The sequence below is a fragment of the Arvicola amphibius genome, chromosome 10 (genome assembly GCF_903992535.2).
Source record: "Arvicola amphibius chromosome 10, mArvAmp1.2, whole genome shotgun sequence".
In the NCBI taxonomy this organism is placed as follows: Eukaryota; Metazoa; Chordata; class Mammalia; order Rodentia; family Cricetidae; genus Arvicola; species Arvicola amphibius.
This window is the reverse complement of record NC_052056.1, coordinates 49,878,780-49,897,878: the sequence shown is the minus strand read 5'-3', so window position 1 is coordinate 49,897,878 and position 19,099 is coordinate 49,878,780. Positions and strand designations below refer to the sequence as shown.

Here is a 19,099-nt window from a genome sequence, read left to right as displayed (position 1 = left end):
CTAGCAATGAAGCTTCATTTCATAACAAAAGATGTTCAGTTGGGGCTCTGTTACCTCCATTATTTGGTAATTTCATTTAGATCACCATCATATATGTGTATATTTTTAGGAAGCATCTATTGCTTTTAGGTTTCCAAACTACCTTTCAAATGGTCAATAACTTCAGCTTTCTATGACTATATTATTTAGCTTGTGCCATCTTCCCCACTTGATCTTCCAGTTCCAGTACCCACACTCAATTCATCCTCTCTACTCTACTTCTCTTCCATATGGAGAACTACCTGTATTGATTACTGATATCTTTATAGGATACATGGTTGGCAAAAATCTCCCATTCTGTAGACTGTTCCTTTGAATGATGGTGTGCTTTTCAATTTCATGACATTATTTATTAATTATTGATCTTAAGGATTGTGCTAACAGTGTTCTCTTCAGAAAAATCTTTCCCCACTGGGCGGCAGTGACACGTCTTTAATTCCAGCACTCGGGAGGCAGAGGCAGGTGGGTATCTGTGAGTTTGAGGCTAACCTGGTCTATAAGAGCTAGTTCCAAAACAGGCTCCAAAGCTACAGAGAAACCCTGTCGTGAAAAACCAAAAACAAACAAACAAACAAACAAACAAAAAAACAAACAAACAAAAAAACTTTTCCTGTGTGAATGAGATCAAAGTTGTCACTTTTTTTTTGTTTGTTTTTTAAGACAGGGTTTCTCTGTAGCTTTCATTTTTTTTTTAAAGTTTGATATCTTTATTCAGAAAAGTGATTCAACTGCAGGAGGATGATCTTTTGAGAGGAAACCCCAAATCTTTTACTGAGCAATTCTGTATAGTCCAAGGTTTATAATCCCAATGAGATTCTTCCATCTGAAGCTTTTCATGCATTCAGGTATTTAAAAATATGGACCACTTCACGAATTTGCATATCATCCTGTGCATGGGCCATGCTAATCTTCTCTGTACTATTCCAATTTAGTATATGTGCTGCCAAAGCAAGCAATTATCTGTAACTTTTGAAGCCTGTCCTGGAACTAGCTTTTGTATACTAGGCTGGCCTCAAACTCAGAGATCTGCTTGCCTCTGCTTCCCAAGTGCTGGGATTAAAGGTGTGCGCCACCACCATATGGCCTCACTTTTCTGTCAGGTTCAGTACATCTAGTTTTATGTTGGGGTCTTGGATCCATTTGGAGTTAAGGTTTGTACAGGGTGATCAAGTATGGATCTATTTGACTTCTATATACAGCCATTCAGTTTACTGAACAGCATTTGTCAATGACACTTTTTCCAAGATGTTTCTGGCTTCTTCATAAAAAAAAAAAAAAAAAAAAAAAAAAAAAAAAAAAAAAGTGTCTACAGGTGTGTGAATTCATCTGGGTCTTTAGTACATCCCATTGTGGATCTGTTTTGTGCCAATACCATGTTGCTTCCTATAGCTCTGAAATTGGGGACAGTGATACCTAGGCAGTTCTTTTATTATTCAAAATTGTTTTAGCTACACTGGGTTTATTGTGTTTCCATATGAAATGGAAACCTTTCATTTTGAAATCCGTTTTCTTAAATTTTGATGGGAATTACATTTAACCTATAGATTGCTTTTTGAGAGGATGGCCATTTTTACTATATTAGTCCTATCAGTCCATGAGCATGGAAAATTTTCCATCTTCTGATAGCTTCAATTTCTTTCTTCCATGTCTTAAAGTTTTTATTGTACAAGTCTTTCTCTTGCTTATTTACCCCATGACATTTTATGTTATATGCGGCTATTATAAAATATGTTGTTTCCCCAGTTTCCCTAGGAAAACTATTGATTTTTCTGAGTTAATTTTGTGTCCAGGTAATTTCCCCAAAGTGTTTACCTGTTAGCCTGGTGGATGTTCTCGGGTCACTTATGTCACTATCATATCACTGACAAGTAAAATACTTTAACTTGTTCCTTTTCAATGTGCATCCTCTGAATCTCAAGTTGTCTTATTGCTCTAGCCAAGACTACAATTAATATATTGGATAGTTATGGAGAGAGTGAACAACCTCGCCTTCTTCCTGATTTAGTGGAATTGCTTTGAGTTTCTATTTATGTTGATTTGGGCTATAAGCTTGCTGTAAACTGACTTAATTGAGATCTATCCCTTTTATGCCTAATCTCTCCAGGACTTTTATCATAAGGCTGTCTTCTATTTTGTCAAAGGCATTTTTTAACATTTACTGAAATGATCAAGTGGTTTTGCCTTTCAGCTTATGTGGAGTATTGCATTCATCTATTTACACATGTTGAACCATCCCTATCACTGGCATAAATCATACTTGTTTGTGGTGAATGATCACTTTGGCATATTTTTTGATTTAGTTGGCATTTTATTCAGACTTTTTACATCTATGTCCATAAGAAACTTGGTGTGTAATTTTGTTTGATCTTTATGTGGCTTGGTATCAAAGGTAATTGTGTCTTCAAAGAACAAACTGGACAATGTTCTTTGTTTCTATTTTGTGGAATAATTTATTGGCATTGATTTGAGTTTTCCTTCTAGCACCTTCTCTGTGATTGGATCTGTAAACAGACAGTGCTTAAACTTCATTTTATAATGAAATGTCAGATTAAAACAGAGTGAACCTTTTGCTGGGTACAATAGGCTGGGCTGGCATCTGTGGTCTCTTCGCCTACAGTGTATCTGTCCAGGCCCTTTTTGCTTTTAGTCTTCTTTGAGAAGTCAGATGTTACTCTAATACATCATTCTCTGGTCTTTCCCCCTTGCAGCTTTTAATATTTTTGTCTTGTCTATTTAGTGTTTTGATTATGTCCTAAAGGGACCTTTTCTTGTCTGGTCTACTTCGTGTTCTGTATCCTTTTTCTACTCAGATAAGTATCTCCCACTAAAAGAAAATTTCTTCTATGATTGTATATTTTGCCAAAAATACTTTCACTGCCTTTGATCTGGGTTTCTGCCCTCTCCTCAGTCTTCCAAATTTCCAGATTGTGCCAAAAGTTTGTAAAACTTAACATTCTCTTTGACCTAGATATCCATTTCTTCTAGCATGTCTTCATTCTTTGACATTCTCCTCCATCTTGCCTTTGTTGAAGTTCCTAAATTTTTCATTTCCATATTTCACTTAATCTGTCTTCTTTATTGTTCCTATTCCTGGTGTGGAGGTCCTTTTGCTTGTGTTGCTTTTATTTGTTAATGAATAAAGAAATTGCCTTTGCCTTGTTGATAGGGCAGAACTTAGGTAGGCGGGGAAAACTGAACTGAATGCTGGGAGAAGGCAGAAAGAGCTGCCATGAAGATGCTTCCAATCAGACATGACAGAACTTTGCTGGTAAGCCACTTATACATGGTGATACACAGATTAATGGAGACAGGTTAAACTAAGATGAAAGAGTTAGTCAATAAGAAGTTAGAGCAAATGGGCCAAGTAGTGATTTAATGAATACAGTTTCTGTGTGATTATTTCAGGGATAAGCTAGTTAAGCAGCCAGGACTAACAAGCAGCCCCCTCCTCCTACAATTTCCAGCTTCCAGTTGTGAACTGTTATTCATTTACTTCCACTGCTTATTTGTACATTCATAGTTTTTAAGAGATTTATTCGTTTCTTAATTAAGGATGTTTATCATCTTCATAAAGGCTATTTTTAAGGTCTTTTTCTTGTACTTCAGCTAAGTTGCAATTCTCAGTACCTACTGCAGTAGAGTTATTGTGCTCTTGTGAAGACATTGCCCTGGCTATTGTTTTTATGACGGAATTAGGCATCTGAGTTTGGGACTATTGTAATTCTATCTGTTCTTGCCTTTCTTTGTTGGGTGAGTGTTTTTGCTTATTTTCTGTTGCCTTCTTAGCTTGTTAGGAGAATGTGCTGACTTTTTTTCTGGGAAGGAATTCTACTGGGATACTGCTAGATGTAGCTATGGGAATTCCAGATAAAATGTGTCTATAGGTATTAGAATCTGACACTTTGAAATTGAGTTCAATTTGGGAGAGCACTTAGGAAGTCCACAGGAGGGAGGAAAGCAGGGTGTTCCACCAAGATCTACTAAGTTCCCTGGAGTCTTAGTTGAGGTTCTTATTGCTGTGAAGAGACATCATGACCACCACAACCTTTATAAAGGAAAGCATTTAGTTTGGGCCTGGTTTAAGTTCAGATGTTTAGTCCACTGTTGCTACAGTAGGACCCATGGCAGGATGCAGGCAGACATGGTGCTGAAGGGATAGCTGAGAGTTCTATATCTGGAGGACAGTAGGAAGGGTGAACCAGTGAACCAGTAAGCCTGGCTGGAGCTTCTGAAACCTTAAAGCCCACCACCTGTGACACACTATACAACAAGGTCACATATCCTAGTACTGCAACTCCCTATGGGCCCACGAGGGCCACTTTTATTGAAACCACCGCATTCCAATTGATGGCCCACAAAGGCTTGTAGTCATATCATAATTCAAGATGCATTTAGTCCAACTTCAAAAAGTTCCCAGTTCATAACACTCTCAAATTTATTTCAGAGTTCAACATCTCTTCTCAGATTCATGCAATCCCTTAACTATAATCCCCTGAAAACTCAAAATGAAAATGCAGATCACATAATTCCAACATATAATGGACAGCATATACATTATCACACCAAAATGTAGGGAAGGGAGCACAGTGAGAAAATACTGAATGAACCAAAGCAACACCAATATCCAGCTGGACAAACTCCAATCTCTGAATCTCCATGTCTGATGTCAAAGTGCTCTTCAGGTCTCCAACTCCTTTCAGTTTTATTGACTGCAACACACATGCTTTCCTTTAATCTCTTTTCACAACTTTGAAACTTAGCTCAGTGGAATCTTGACACGAGGTCACCATCTCCTTTATTCCATTTAGAATCAGGCTTTTCTTTAATCTGTTTATCTTTTTGAACACTGGACTTAGCTCCATTCTACTCCCTGGTACCACTGTCTCCTTTAACTATACATTTTGCATTTCTCCGTTAGACATCTGCATAAGATTACCTACTAATAACCACAAGATACAGTGAACACCGGTCTGTGTTGAAATTTCTTCTGCAAATGGAATCAATACAACACTCTTCAATTTAGCTTCAGGTAGATTTTTTTTTTTGGACAAGGACAAAAAGCAGCCACATTCTTCACCAAAATATCATAAGAATTTTCTCTAGTCAATTCTTCTCTGAAACTTCTTGAGCTGAGTCCCTAGAGTTCAAAACACCCTTAGCACCACCATCTTCCATGCTTCTATTACTATAGTCCAACAAACCCAATTAAAGAGGCCAATTACCAAAGTACCACATTCCTCTGAACAAAAGCATGGTCAGGCCTATCACAGCAACACCCATTCCCTGGTACCAACTTCTTAGTTATGATTTTTATTGCTGTGAAGAGACACCATGACCACTGCAAATTTCATAAAGGAAAGCATTTAATTGGGCTAGCTTAAAGTTCAGAGGTTTAGTCCACTGTCGTCATGGCAACAATGGCAGGACACAGGCAGACAAGGTGCTAGAGAGGTAGCTTACAATTTTACATCTGGATTATCAAACAGCAGGAAAAGCCAATAAACCAACAGGCTAGCATGAGTTTCTGAAACCCCAAAGTCTGTACCCAGTGATATACTTCATCTAACAAACCATACCTGTAGGAGGAGGAACGTGCTGCGTCTCGCCACCCAGCTAGCTTAGCCCCCAAAATAACCACATAGAAATTGTATTAATTAAATTACTGCCTGGCCCATAGTATCTAGCCTCTTCTTGGCCAACTCTCACATCTTGATCTAACCCATTTCTACTAATCTGTGTTCACCACGTCGTTGTGGCTTATGGGGGAAAGATTCTAACCAGCGTCAGTCTCAGGCAGGAGCTTCATGGCGTTTGCCACTCTGCCCTCCTTCCCAGAATTTTGTTCTGTCTTCCCCACCTACCTGAGATCTGCCCTATCAACTAGGCCAAAACAGTTTCTTTAATAACCAATGAAAGCAACACAAACACAGAAGGACCTCCTACATCATTTCCCCTTTTCTGTTTAAACACAAAGGAAGGCTTTAACATAGTAAAATTACATATAACAGGTATAAAGCAAGAATTACAATTACAAACTTAGATCTATTTTCTTTTATCATAACAAAAGAAAACTATAACTATCTATCAATTCTTAACTCTATCAGAGATCAGAAGGATATAATATTACCTAAGTAAACAGGAAGTACATTGTAAGCAACTTCCAAAACTCTAGAAATGACAAAGACATCTCGCTGCCTAGACACTCACCCAAAGTTCTTCTATACCGCTGGGGCATCCATCTTCAGCCTACATGCCCATAGTATCCAGCAGACATTTCCATGAAGCAGGAAATTTTAAAGACATTTCAGTCACTATTTTTCTGTATCCTGCAGAATGTCTCGCAGACTTTTATCCATCAGGAACCCTGAAGGATCATCTCACCTTTTGGCAAGACATCTCTCTGCGGGTTCTTTATGTCCAGTTCATGCAGCAGTCCAGGAAAGATGCTGTCTGAAATGATCAAGCCTCACAGAATACTCCAGTCAGGACTTGATGACAATTCTAAATTTTCTTTAGGTCCCCATAAGATTATCTGCGCCCCCAACCAGCTGGAAGTAACCTGGAATACTATGCCCACATTCCCCCAAAATGGACTATGGATATTTTCCTTTGTTTAAAAAAAGAGGGGGAAGTGGTCCAGGAGAACTGTCTGTATTCTGTCAATCATGTTTTAAATAAATGATGATTGGCCAGACAGGAAGTATAGACAGGTCAACCAGACAGGAAGTAGAGGTGAGGCAATGAGAACAGGAGAATTCTAGAAAGAAGGAAGCCCATTCCTCCCCAGTACTGCCCAGACCACTGAAGCAGGATGTGACCTGCCCGGCTGAAAAAGGTACCGAGCCATGTGGCTAACATAGAAAGGAATAATGGGTTAATATAAGTTAATATAAGTTACAAGAGTTAACAAGAAGTTTGAGCTAATGGGCCAATCAGTTTATAACTTATGGAGACCCCTGTGTGATTTTCTTTGGGACTAAACGGCTGGGGGACCGGGCAGGACAGAAACCTCAACAAGAAGGCCCTCATGTTACAGAATGGCATCCAGGCCTTCATGTTACACATACCTAGTCCAACATGGTCACAACTCATAATAGTGCCACTCCTTACAGGCCTATGAGGCCATTTTTATCTAAACCACCACACTTGGGAATGGGGCAGAGAGAAAAAGCCACAACAGGCAGCCTGCTACAGAGTAGGGAGGGATAAGCCTGGGGGATGGATTTGAAAGAGAAGAGGAAGAGTCAAGGTCTGAAGCTCACCTACCTGCTTTACATGCTTTCCTCTAGCAAGTTTGGATGTCAGGCACTCAGAGAATGTCTACTGGAGTTGTGGGGTGCTTTCCTGGCTGGTCATCTTGAATATTCTTCCTTCCTTCCTTCCTTCCTTCCTTCCTTCCTTCCTTCCTTCCTTCAAGAGAGGGTTTCTCTGCGAAACAGTCCTGGCTGTCCTGGAACTCATTCTGTAGACCAGGATGGCCTCAACTCACAGAAATCCACCTATTTCTGTCTCCCAAGTGCTGGGATTTAAGACACGTGCCATCACTGCCTGGTTGTCTTCAGCATTCTTAACATCCATTATTTTTTTTTCAAATCTAGTACATAAAGCTCAAACCCTTGGTTTGTAACAATGTACCTACCTATACACTTACTATCTCTCAACTTATGAACATGCTATGCTAATTGCAAAACTGTTAGGTACTTCAATTTTCCAAATATAAATGATGTAATTAACTGACATTTATGGTATATACATTTATGATAATACAAAATGTTCAATTTCTGCCATTTAAAATAAAGGAAAAATTGGTAACTGTCAGTTTCATAATCGATTTAGCTAAGAAGTAGAAACAAAAGGTTTAATCTAAATATATTAAAATTGTAAGAGAAGAAAAGTATTGGCTGACTGCCTACAACTTAGTTCTTATTCCCTGTGGTGGTTTGAATTCCCTCAGGAATTGCAACTATTAGGAGGTATGGCTCTGTTGAAGTAGGTATGGTCTTAGAAATGTGTGGGGTGGGCTTTGAGGTCTCCTATGCTCAAGTTTCACCCAGCAAAACAATTCACTTCCTGTTTCCTGTGGATCAAGATGGAGATCAGCTCCTTTTCCAGCACCACGTCTACCTGCATGCCACCATATCCCACCATGTTGATAAAGGACTAAACCTCTGAAACTATATTCCAACCTCAATTAAATGTGTTCCTTTATAAGAGTTACTGTGGCCATGGTATGCCTTTCCTTCAAAGAGGAAAGACTGAAATGACTGCACTTTGAGAAATGCTACTAGCAATATATTAGAGTACAGTAGTTCTCACCCACCTAAAGAAATATTCTAAAACTCTCACAGATGACCTGAATTGGAGGTAGTACTGAGTTCTAATGTATTATGATTCTTCATATAACACATATTATAAAATTTAAATAACTTCTGTTCTACCAAACCTTATGGTTTCATCCTTATGTAAACTAAGACCTCACTGTGCAGCTCAAATGAACCTGAACTTGGGATCCACCTGTCTGTACTTTCAAAGTAAGAGAGTTGCAGGCACACACTGTTATACCAAGCTACAAAACTTAATTTATAATTTAGGTATTGCAAGGGAATAACAATTGATAATAATTAAAAATGGTAATTATAAAAAGATGTTATAATGGGTTATTTAATTATATTCGTAATATCAAAATATTATTGTACTTATTCTACTTCCTTTAATTATACTAGATAACAGTTACATCCAAAATGACTGGTTTTGCATATTTGGAGCCATATTATTAAGTACTATATAATAAGGGTTAGTTGAATACAGCATTATAATATTCAAGAACATGATTTGATAACTGAGTTACCTAGTAAGTAGCCAACTGCAGGTGGACTATGCAGTAGAAACATGATGGAAAGAAATGATTCTTGACCCATAATAGAGCAGAAAATAATAAGATTTCACCAACTCAGAATTATGTGCAATTTAAAACTTAAGCATTATGATTTCTACTTTTTCAGATAAAAGTTTAGCAAAATAACTGAAACTACAGTACTGACCTAAAATGGTTTCTTAAGCACATTATACTTATTACCATTTGAAAAGTGCTAAAAAATTTTCTTTGTATGATTGAAATATCTAAACAGGGATACTTAACTTTTGCTTTAAAAGTCAAGGGCTCATTAAAAATATTTATATATTAAATGTATATACTATAGGAAATAACATGTATGACTGTAGCTAGAACAAAAATTTAGTTACCCTTGAAAGCAAAAATGAATTTGTCAACATACACATCTTAAGGAGAAAACACATCTGGATATAGCAGGTCACACTTATCATTCCAGTTCTTGGGAGGCCGAGGCAGGAGATCACCATGGGCTCAAGTCAAGACCAGCATGAACTTCATAGTTCAAGATCAGTCTGCATTAGAGAAAAAAACTCATCTCAAAAGGCAAACAACAACAAAATAAAAAATAACAGCAAAAAATAAAACAGAAAATAAGTGGATTAAATATACCTTAGGTATATGAGATGTCAAGGGGAAAAAAAGCAACAAAGAAAAAGATATATAAAAGAACTGAAAAAAGTTGCAAATAATCCTACAAATTATTTTTAAGATACTAAGTAATCATTTAACACAATTGAATACTACCCAATTTTCAAACATTATTTCTGATAACTACTGCATCTGTTTTCAGATTTGGAGTTTAGGCCTTACATTATTTTATTTTAAATGCAGTAATACAAACTCCTTTCAATCTATTATTTTCTGTTAACTTTAGAGAGAATTAACTTAGTATCAGACCATTTCTCTTTTTAACTAATTGATCTTAACTGATCATCTTCAAGACTGTTCTATCAAGAAAGCTTAATTTAACAAATACATCACTTTGTGATGATGACATTTTAGTCAGTGACAAAGCATATTTATTATGACAGTACTAAAAGAAGACACTGTAGCCCTCGTTGTCTGTGTGCCTACTCAACCATGTTTATACAATAAAGAGAGTGCTTAAAAGCACATTTATGAAAGTGTATTCATGGTTTATATGAAATAACTCATGAATATGATCAGAAATAAGAATACCTAAGACATGTAAGAGCAAACATTAGAGAAACCAAAATAAAAAAAATCTAAAAAAAATTAATATTCCAAAGATCAAATAAAACAAGGGTCAAATTAGGACTTTTACTAAGTTAGTAGGTAGTAAGCAAATGATAACTATCTTGGAGTCACAATTTTCTCCACTGACTGCCACGTCCAATATATAAACACATCAAAAGTATTCATTTGCCAATTCCTCAAAGCCACAATATTTATATACTGAGATTCACAGTTTCTGGGCTTATTTTTCCTCCACTTAAACTGTGGATCATTGCTATCATGTGAGAGTGCTTGTTCAACTCGTCTTGCTGAAGTTTCACCAAAGATTCTTTCTCTTCCAAACGACCTTCTAATTGAGCCTTCTGAACTTCTAGGGAGGAAGCCTAAGGAGTGAGGAAGAAATGACATGAAATAGAGAGTAAATAGGCCAGAACGTTTCTCATCTGAGATATACAAGGAGTAGTACAATATATATTATTTCAATTATATGTAACTCCAATTCCTCCTTGGTAAGTTAGAAGTGTTAATATTTGATATTCATATTTGTTAGAGAAGATAATCAACAGAACAATTTTAGGAGTTCTTTGCAAATTATAAGGCTCTACAGAAATATAAATTCCTTACTAATATGTAAGATAGAGCTACCAACCTATATAAACCTATATAAAGGTGGCATACCACCTGCATGCCACATGAAGACATATGAACCCCTTTTTATGTTCTCTACACACTTAAAAGCTGTAGTATGCACTTAAGAAATCTATAATGACTTTAAATTACTAAAGAACAACATTAATCTATTGTGGTAGTTTGAATGTAAATGGCCGCTATAGACACACTTGGAGCAGCATCATTAGGAGCTGTGGCCTTGTTGGAGTAGGTCTGGCTGTGTTTGCAGAAGTGTGCCACTGGGTTGGGCTTTGACATCTGAGATGCTCAAACCAGGCCCAGCGTCTCATTTTCTATTTCTCCAGCACCATGTCTACCTGTTTCCTGCCATACTTCATACCATGATGAAAATAAAGTAAACCTCTGAACTGTAGGCCAGCCCCAATTAAATGCTTTTCTTTATAAGAGTTGCCTTGGTCATGAAGTCTATTCACAGCAACAGAAATCCTAAGACATCTACACATGCTCAGTCTATTCAAAACCTATTTTTATTTTTTTATTTTCCTGCAAGGAAAACGGAAGGGTCTTACCTTAATACTCAATTCTTTTCTTATCTGTTCTGTTCTACTTAATTCTTTCCTAAGGATATCAATGGTTTCCTGTTTATCTTCTTTTTCCTTTAGTAAAACATTAATCATTTCTTCTTGGGACTTTGCTTTTTTATGCAAATCTAAAAACAAACAGTCATGCACTTAAGTATCTACTACTAAAAGGAAAAGAAAAAGATGAGAAAGGTAATCAAATAGTTTGTTGGAAATATGTTTATATAAAATTTGCTGACTTAAAAAAATACCTCAAGGGAGGGCAACATGGCTCAGAAGGTAAACTTGCTTACTATCACCTGAATTAATCCCTGGAACCTACCACACGGGCAATGCCTATCCTCTATAAAATAGATGTAAAGAGTAAAACAAAATACCCCAAACTCTTCATTTTTACCAGTATTCTACATAAAATGGCAAGTCTTTATGTCTTTTCCCACTTCCTCTGTTTTAAACAAGCATTGTGAGAAGAGGATGGAAGGGCACACAAAATGAGGACAGGATGGAGGCATGACAAAACATGAAGAGCTTAAGGGTTACCAAAAATGGGGATCAAAAAATATGGCAAATCAAGCAGGCTTGGTCTTTATGTACTAAAAAAAGTGAGTTAAAACAGCAATGGTCCTTTCACAGATTACAGCATTTAGAGACTATTAACTCTAAAGTTACCCAACACTGCCACCTGCTGTTATGATAAAAAATTGTTTTAAAAAGGCCTATTATTTCCTATAATCCCTAAAATGGAAAGAAACGACCATATTTTCTACTTGATCAAATGAATGAAATGCTCCAATGAAAGTTCAAAGAAAGGAGAAGTTGTTTAGGAAATAAATTGAAAAATAATGAAATTGGGGCTCAGCAGTTTGGAGTAGGTACTGTTTTTGCTGAAAATCAGCTTAACCAAGACATCTTCCATGGCCACTTGCACTCATGTGCATATATTCCAGTTAGGCACACACACACACAAAGTTAAGAATAATAAAACAATATCTTTAAAACTAACAAGGCAAGTAAATAGTAGTTAAAACAACCAATGTTTTGATTATCTTTCAAAACAAAATAGGCTGAAAACAGTGTCTCAAACCAAGCCACTTACTTGATAATTTACATTCTCTGTCTACTAATTGGCTCTGGACTTCTTTTCTCTGTTCTTCTGTTTCCATTAACTGAGCAATAGTTCTAAAGTCACAAAAGAAAAGTTACTGAATAAAATTATTTGTACTATTTTATCCTCTAAAATATTACATAAAACTTTTTATTACTTAAAGTATGACAAATTATACTATAATCTGATAGAAAAGGTCTACTAGCTATCAATAAAAACCAATATTCTGTGTAGAAAGAGAATCCTTGCATTTCCAAAATAACAAATAATTAGAATATAGAATTAGAGGTTTTACCTTTCATTTTGCTGCTTGAGTGACTCATTCAGCTTTTTCAATGTCTCAATCTGTTTATTCAGGGACTCACAAGTAGTCTGTAAGTCGGTATTCTTCTTTTCAGTAGTCTCATTTCTAAGAATACAAGGAAATGTGTCAGGGTCTTCATGGAGGAGAGCAGCATGAGTACCTGGAAATGCTTATCAAGATTATCAATCCTAATGCTCCTTAACTACACAATTTACCTAAAGAGCTCATTGCATGGCACAGTAAACGATATTCAATGATAATAAAAGTCAAGTTAAGAGTAATGCAAATTTCTGTGGTATTAGGTTGCTTAACTAATTTTTGACTTTCTGAAATGACCAACAGTCAGTTCTAATATTAATTGTGACAACTAAGTTCATTCACTAATTCCTTTACAATTACATATGGGTTATGCGTGTGTGCAGGAGGGGTACATATGTGCTATGATGTGAGTCTATGAATGTCTGAGTACATTGGCTCTCTCCTTCCAACATGTATATTCTAGAGATCAAACTTAAGTTGCCAGGCTTGGTAGCAAGAACCTTTATGCACTGGGCCACCTTGCTGGCCCCTCATCCAATAACTGTTAATAAAGCAGTGTGGTTCACTATCAAGCACTACTTCCAGGTCACAGTGACCAAAATGAAGAAACCTGTCTCTGATAAGCTTACATCCCAGATAACTTGTGACTATTAATGAATATAACCTGTTGGTCTGTGTAACGTTACGTATATATTTGCATGGCTAATCATTTGGTATTGGAAAATCAACGGGTTTGTCTGCTCTTCCCTGGACTGGGTTACTTCTCTTGCTACCAGCACTCCTTAGATGCCTGCAGTTCTTTGTGTAGGGCTGTGGCTCATGTTCTTTTCCCTATTTACTTGGGCATATCTACTATTGTTCTCATTTAGTTCATTTTAGGCAGTCTCAAATCTCTTACGAACTACATATTTTATGGTGCAACCACGAGTTAAGAAATATTTAAAGAATTATTTAGGGTTGAGGAAATGTGGCATATTCACTGAGTTCTAACTTCACACAGAAACTTTTACTTAATTTACCTTTGAACAAGTTCCATGTAGGACTTTGTCAGTATTTCATGTTCTTTAGCCACAGACTCTAATTTCCTATTGTGTTGAAAGAGATGCTCAATATCATTCTGGGCTCTTTCCGATTCCAGCTGTTGTGATTTCAGCAACATACTAAGATCTTCGTTTTTTCTTTCAGCTTCTCTTAACATACCCGCAAGTGTCCGTGCCTCAAAAGAAAATGAAACGTGCTTTTCCACTACCATTTATACATACATCATGTTGGAATGCTTGGATAAAAATGTATCACCTAGCTGGTGATGGTTCGACTGGATTATTGTGCTTAGTTATCTTAGCTTAAGTACACAATGTGATGTTGGTACTACAACAAACTGTCTAACATACTTCTCAAAATGGACTAAATAATGCACACATGCAATATGAATAAACATTATAGTTGATAAATTGTACAATTTAAAAGAGTTACCAAATACTAATTTAGTATGTACTGGGCTATAGCAAACTATATTAGAGCCGGGCAGTGGTGTCACATGCCTTTAATCCCAGCACTAGGAAGGCAGAGGCAGAGACAGATCTCTGTGAGTTTGAGGCCAGCCTGTTCTACAATAGCTAGCTACAGAGAAACCCTGTCTTGAAAACACAAAAAAAGACACCCCCCCCCCCCCAAAAAAAAACCTATATTAGTTGTATATTCTCAACTAGTTCCAAATCTGATTCAGGCTGAAGATCAGGATTATTTCATATTCTGCAGGGTTTTGGATATTCCACATACATAACATACATACGAGGCCCACATCTAGGCACAGAATTTATATTTCATATCCCTCAAATACGTAACATGAAGGTGACTTTATGTACTTCTGTTTTAAAAATTTTGTCATTAAAATTTCATAGAGGAGAATTTTCCACCCATATCATGATAGGGTTCAAAAGCTACTTTTAAAAACTGCATCATTTATTTATTTGTGTGTGTCTCTGGGTTCATGCATTTCACTGTGCAATGTGGAGGTCAGAGACTAACAACCTGTGGAAATAAGTTTTCTCTTTCCACCATCTGTGTTCTTGGGATTGAACTGAACTTATCAGGGCTGGTGAAAAAGGCCTTTACCCACTACATAACAGATTTTTGAAGTATTTTGGCTTTCAAAAATTTGGACACTAAAACTATACTATTATAAGTTATAATAGACTGTTTTGACAAAAGCAATTTCAGCATGACCAGAATAATAGAAATCAATACAGCTGAAAGATAAAAAATTAACTCTCCATATAACATTCAGGTGAAAGTATACATTACTTAGGGGTAGTCATCAACACAAAACTGCTAATTTTAAATACATCAGTTTTTTCATTTCAGGTAAGAATCAAAAACAAGATACTGACCTACCATTTAAAATTAAACTAACATTAACTAATTAACTAGGAAGCACAGCCTAAATGATTAGTAATTAGAATAAGGAATGTATACTATCTACCATTCTGTATTAAAAGAAATTTTCAAATGTTTGATAGAAACGACTATAAAAAGGGATAACAATTAGTGTTATTTTTATGAGATAAAACATTAAATTGTGTAATAAAATGAACAAGATGCCCAAAAGACATACAATGTAAGAGAGTGGTATGAAAAATGAGAATAACTTTTTTTTGAGAATAACTCTTTGAATATTACTAATTTCCTTTCTTGGCATTTAGAAGTTCAATGTATCAGTCAAGACAAATGAAAGCATGCTAAAATATGGGGGGGATGGGAAGAAGGATATTAAGCATTTCTACTTTTTAAATCTTTTTCATACATTTTTAAATATAAACTCTTGAATACTAAAAAAGGAGGGTTTATTTTTACAGAAAATTATGCTTTTATATTAATACATGTGATGGTTAGTCTTGTCACCTTACCAGAGTCTGAAATGACCTGGGAAATGGGTCTCTTTTGATTATCTGGTTAGGTTAATTGATGTGGAAAGACCCGTCTCAATTTTGGATAGGACCATTTCCTCTGCAAGGGATCCAGGAATGCATGAAATGGAGAAAGTGAGCAGAGCATTAGTGTGCTGGTTACTCTACTCCCTGACAGTGTGTGCAATGTAAGCTGTCACTTCAAACTGCTAACACATTGATTTCCTTGCCAATATACCTCTGAATTACAGGTTAAAATAAATCCTTTCTTAAGTCGCGTTAGTCAAGGTATTTTACTTCAGCAATAGGAAAAGTAACCTAGACAATACATAAATCAGATATAGAATATACGTTTATTTTTTTCCCTTCTTTTCAGTGATATTTCTTTATAATTTTTAGGATACCTTCATTCTGCAAATATTTTAAAGTTATTTTATTTATCAGCCATTTTAATCCCTCTTTCAAACTCCTACAATTTTATAATTTGTTTAAAGAAATAATGAATAAATTCTGCTGAGAATTTCATATTAAGCAAAGTTTTTACCCATAAAGTGTATATTATAAATACTTTAATTACAAAGCTTATAAAGTAATAACCATATGTCAAGGATGTATTCAGAAATAGTCTTTATTATCACAAGTAGGGGTGGGAAGTAGTATGATTTTCATATGGTATGGGAAGTATTGTGAAGAGGCAATCACAAAGCAGAGGAAGGAAAGTCAAACATACGAGTGAGAAAATGGCCATGGAAGGCCATTATGGGGATGTGGGCATTTAAGTGAAAACCAAAGATGATGAGGTAGTAAGCAAGGAAAGAGGAAAAGGCACTCTAAATATGGTTAAGGAAACTCAAAGTTAAGAAAATTTAAGACTATGGTAAATTCTACCAAAATGCAAAACAATATAAGCAATTACCTGCAGTTTACTAGCAAAATACAGAAGATGTAGGGTGATGTGAGACTTTTTTTTTTGTCAAATTAAAAAATTTCTGTGACATCAGAGAGCAATGACAACTACCATGGAGGACTGGAGAGATAGGATTAGGTATTCCTTTAGATGCCCTTTGGAAGTGGAATAAAGGGAAGGGGACAAAGCATAAAATACCACTTTAGTGTGAGTGTCTGAGTAACAGACAAGTAGGAAGACTACAGAAAGTTAAGTTAATCAGCCAAACCTGGTGAATAATACAGGAGGGCAACAGTGATTTCCAGGGTTCTAAGTCAGAAAACTCAAGCTGTACACAGACCACTATACTACAAGTATATTTTAAAGCCAGGGGTAAGTGCTTTACCACAGATTAAACAGAGTTTCAAGCATTTCTCAAATGATTAAACTCAGTAACATAATGCATTTAATGTTGAGGAAAAAAGATCTCTGCTTGCCATAAATTTGGGAACATTGACTTTTAGTAGTAGCTGAAACTATACAACAGAAAAATAAGGAAGAAAGGATTCAATATAATTCTGAGGATCTCTGACATTCAATGGTAAAACATTAATGATATATAAACAAACACACATCAGTCAGGTAGAAAAGAAAATTGAGATGATAATGTAGTAAAAAGTAAAGGGAAGAGCTTCAAAAGCTTGTGCATAAAATGCTCAAGGTAATTCACCTTAGTTCCAACAAGTGATAGGAACATACTTTAACTAGTGCTGTGCATACTTTTATCTCATTGATGAAGTCTCAGACATGCTTTATTTATATAGTGTACAGACCTCTGTCTCTGCTTGAGTTCTCTGACAGCGATACTGAGCGATGAGTCTGTCAGCCTGTGCAAGAGCCAGGGCTTTTGCTTCCAGGAGATCTTGTAACCTGCTCTCTTTAGACTAGAAGAAAATACACTGTTAATGTCCATTGTTTAGGAAAACATCTGTCAAATGCATAAAATATTATGTATTTAAAATAAGCTTGTACTCACAGCTAATGTGGAAAGTTTCATCTCATAAACATCCATTATGTCAGATATTCTTATATCATTAATCTGATCCTTTACCTGGTTTTATAGAGTTAAAATCAGAAAAATGTAAATTTGACAAAAGAAAAATAAAAGCCTACTTTGCAACTAAATCATTAATGTTGAAGAGTAAAACACATTGTGTCAGGTGGGTTACAAATACTTCATTAGTTTGGCTATCTGAGCAAGGTCCAGCACTCATGTGAGTGATTTGAAAGTATTTATGTAGTCATCTGGTAGGCAGGCAGGAAGGGGACTAGAATAAAAATGATAACTGTTTTTTTTTAAAAAAATGTTAAAATTTTATACCATTTCTTTTCTTTGAAAAATGTCCAGATTTTACTTTTTATGTTAAAGGATAAAGTTTCAGTGATAATATCTGCATGTAAAGTTGTTTAAGTAAATGCTGTAATCAAAGCTGACACTTAGCTGGCCCTACCAAGCACAAGCCCATTTACAGTGCTACTCATCACTCACCATTACTCCAGCCTGAAGTTTTTCTATTAGCTCCTCAATGTTCAACGGAGGAGCATTATCCTTTGAAAGAGGAGGCGATAAGCACTTCCTTGACGCTGGAAAACAGGGATTTAAGGGCTGCAAAGGCATTTTCCTGGGCAGATGTTCAGTTTCTTGCTGTCTGTATATATTGTTTGCTGCTATACTTTCTCCAAGACTGAGTAAGAGCCAGGAAGAAAAAGTGATCACAAAAATTGAGTAAAAGGCAGAGTTGTTACAGAACTATGGCAATATTTGAAATGAGTCTTCTTTGGGAACTATATGTCTAGAAATGCACTGGAAATCATATTTTTGGTAATCACAATAAAACACAGCTTGGGAAAACATTCTCAATTTTCCAGAGGACTCTTTTCTACTTATTACATGTGACAATTCCATGTTTGATTTGGAGGCATTCGAGCACTAGTTAACGAGTGTAGAGTATTTGTTTTTTTAAAATATTTATTCATTTATTTATTATGTATACAATATTCTGTCTGTGTGTGTGCCTGCAGGTCAGAAGAGGGCATCAGACCCATTACAGATGGTTTTTGAGCCACCATGTGGTTGCTGGGAATTGAACTCAGGACCTTTGGAAGAGCAGGCAATGCTCTTAACCTCTGAGCCATGTCTCCAGCCCCGAGTATTTGTAACAAGTACAAAGTTACTGTAGTACTCAGGACAACCTTACCATATATGGTATCACCTGGCTTCATCTATACTCTCCTGTGACCCCTCTTTTTCTCACAGTATATCCTCATCCACCTGACTTCTATTGTGTTCCACTAAAAGCCAATACTGTTTATATGTCTTAAGGCCTTTGAATAAGCTGTTCCTTTATTTGAAACTATCAGAAGAGGGCCAATTCCTTACCATAGGATCTTGGTTCAAATTCACCTCTCCAGAGAGATTTTCATTAATATCCTACGTAATATGAATAATTAGCTACTCC

The 19,099-nt window shown here is 36.1% G+C and overlaps 1 protein-coding gene and 1 pseudogene across 1 annotated transcript in view; both read right to left on the bottom strand.

The window, feature by feature from the left end:
• Window positions 1-890: 890 nt before the first annotated feature.
• On the bottom strand, window positions 891-991 carry LOC119825876 (annotated as a pseudogene).
• Window positions 992-10,341: 9,350 nt separating this feature from the next.
• Cip2a (cellular inhibitor of PP2A) overlaps window positions 10,342-19,099 on the bottom strand; it is a 31,164-nt gene continuing 22,406 nt past the window's right edge. The window contains exons 14-21 of the mRNA XM_038346388.1: window positions 18,130-18,325; window positions 17,617-17,691; window positions 17,414-17,524; window positions 13,808-14,004; window positions 12,741-12,854; window positions 12,437-12,519; window positions 11,329-11,468; window positions 10,342-10,512 (exon numbers count right to left, since the gene is read on the bottom strand). Coding sequence (XP_038202316.1) covers window positions 10,342-10,512; window positions 11,329-11,468; window positions 12,437-12,519; window positions 12,741-12,854; window positions 13,808-14,004; window positions 17,414-17,524; window positions 17,617-17,691; window positions 18,130-18,325 — 1,087 coding nt within the window. The remainder of the gene's footprint in view (window positions 10,513-11,328; window positions 11,469-12,436; window positions 12,520-12,740; window positions 12,855-13,807; window positions 14,005-17,413; window positions 17,525-17,616; window positions 17,692-18,129; window positions 18,326-19,099) is intronic.